At 59.6% G+C, this 505-nt stretch overlaps 1 protein-coding gene across 1 annotated transcript in view; it reads left to right on the plus strand.

The window, feature by feature from the left end:
* The window catches only part of EMH_0026430 (uncharacterized protein), a gene marked incomplete at both ends in the record, with an annotated part of 3,019 nt that extends 2,615 nt beyond the window's left edge, over window positions 1–404 (plus strand). Inside the window, 2 exons of the mRNA XM_013502610.1 lie at window positions 1–310; window positions 366–404. Coding sequence (XP_013358064.1) covers window positions 1–310; window positions 366–404 — 349 coding nt within the window. The remainder of the gene's footprint in view (window positions 311–365) is intronic.
* Window positions 405–505: the final 101 nt, after the last annotated feature.

Raw genomic sequence — 505 nt, forward strand, 5'->3', positions numbered from 1 at the left:
TGCTGCTGCTGCTGCTGCTGCTGCTGCACCGGCACCAGCTGAGCTGCAGCAACGCCCAAGCAATCTGCGGCCGGCGGAGAATGTGGTGATGGGGAGCAGCGGAGAGCAGCAGCAGCTGGTGCAGCAGCTGCAGCAGCGAGTGCAGCAGCAGCAGCAGCAACTGCAGCAGCAGCAGCAGCAACTGCAGCAACAGCACCTGCAACTGCAACAACAGCAGCAGCAACTACAGCAGCAACAACATGAACTGGAGCAGCAGCAGCAGCAGCAGATTGAGTGGCAGGCTATGCAGGAGGAGCTGAGGCAGCACAAGGTGCTGCTGCAGCAGCAGCAGCTGCTGCTGCAGCAGGAGCAGCGGCGGCATGAAGAAGCCCTGGCTGTACGTACACTTCGTTGTTATATGTTAATGCTGCTGCTGCTGCTGCTGCTTCTGTTGCTGCTGCTGCTGCTGCTTTTACTACTGCTGCTGTTGTTGCTGCTGTTGCTGCTGCTGCTGCTGCTGCTGCTG

This window comes from Eimeria mitis, genomic scaffold (genome assembly GCF_000499745.2).
Source record: "Eimeria mitis Houghton genomic scaffold, Emh_scaff971, whole genome shotgun sequence".
Classification (NCBI taxonomy): Eukaryota; Apicomplexa; class Conoidasida; order Eucoccidiorida; family Eimeriidae; genus Eimeria; species Eimeria mitis.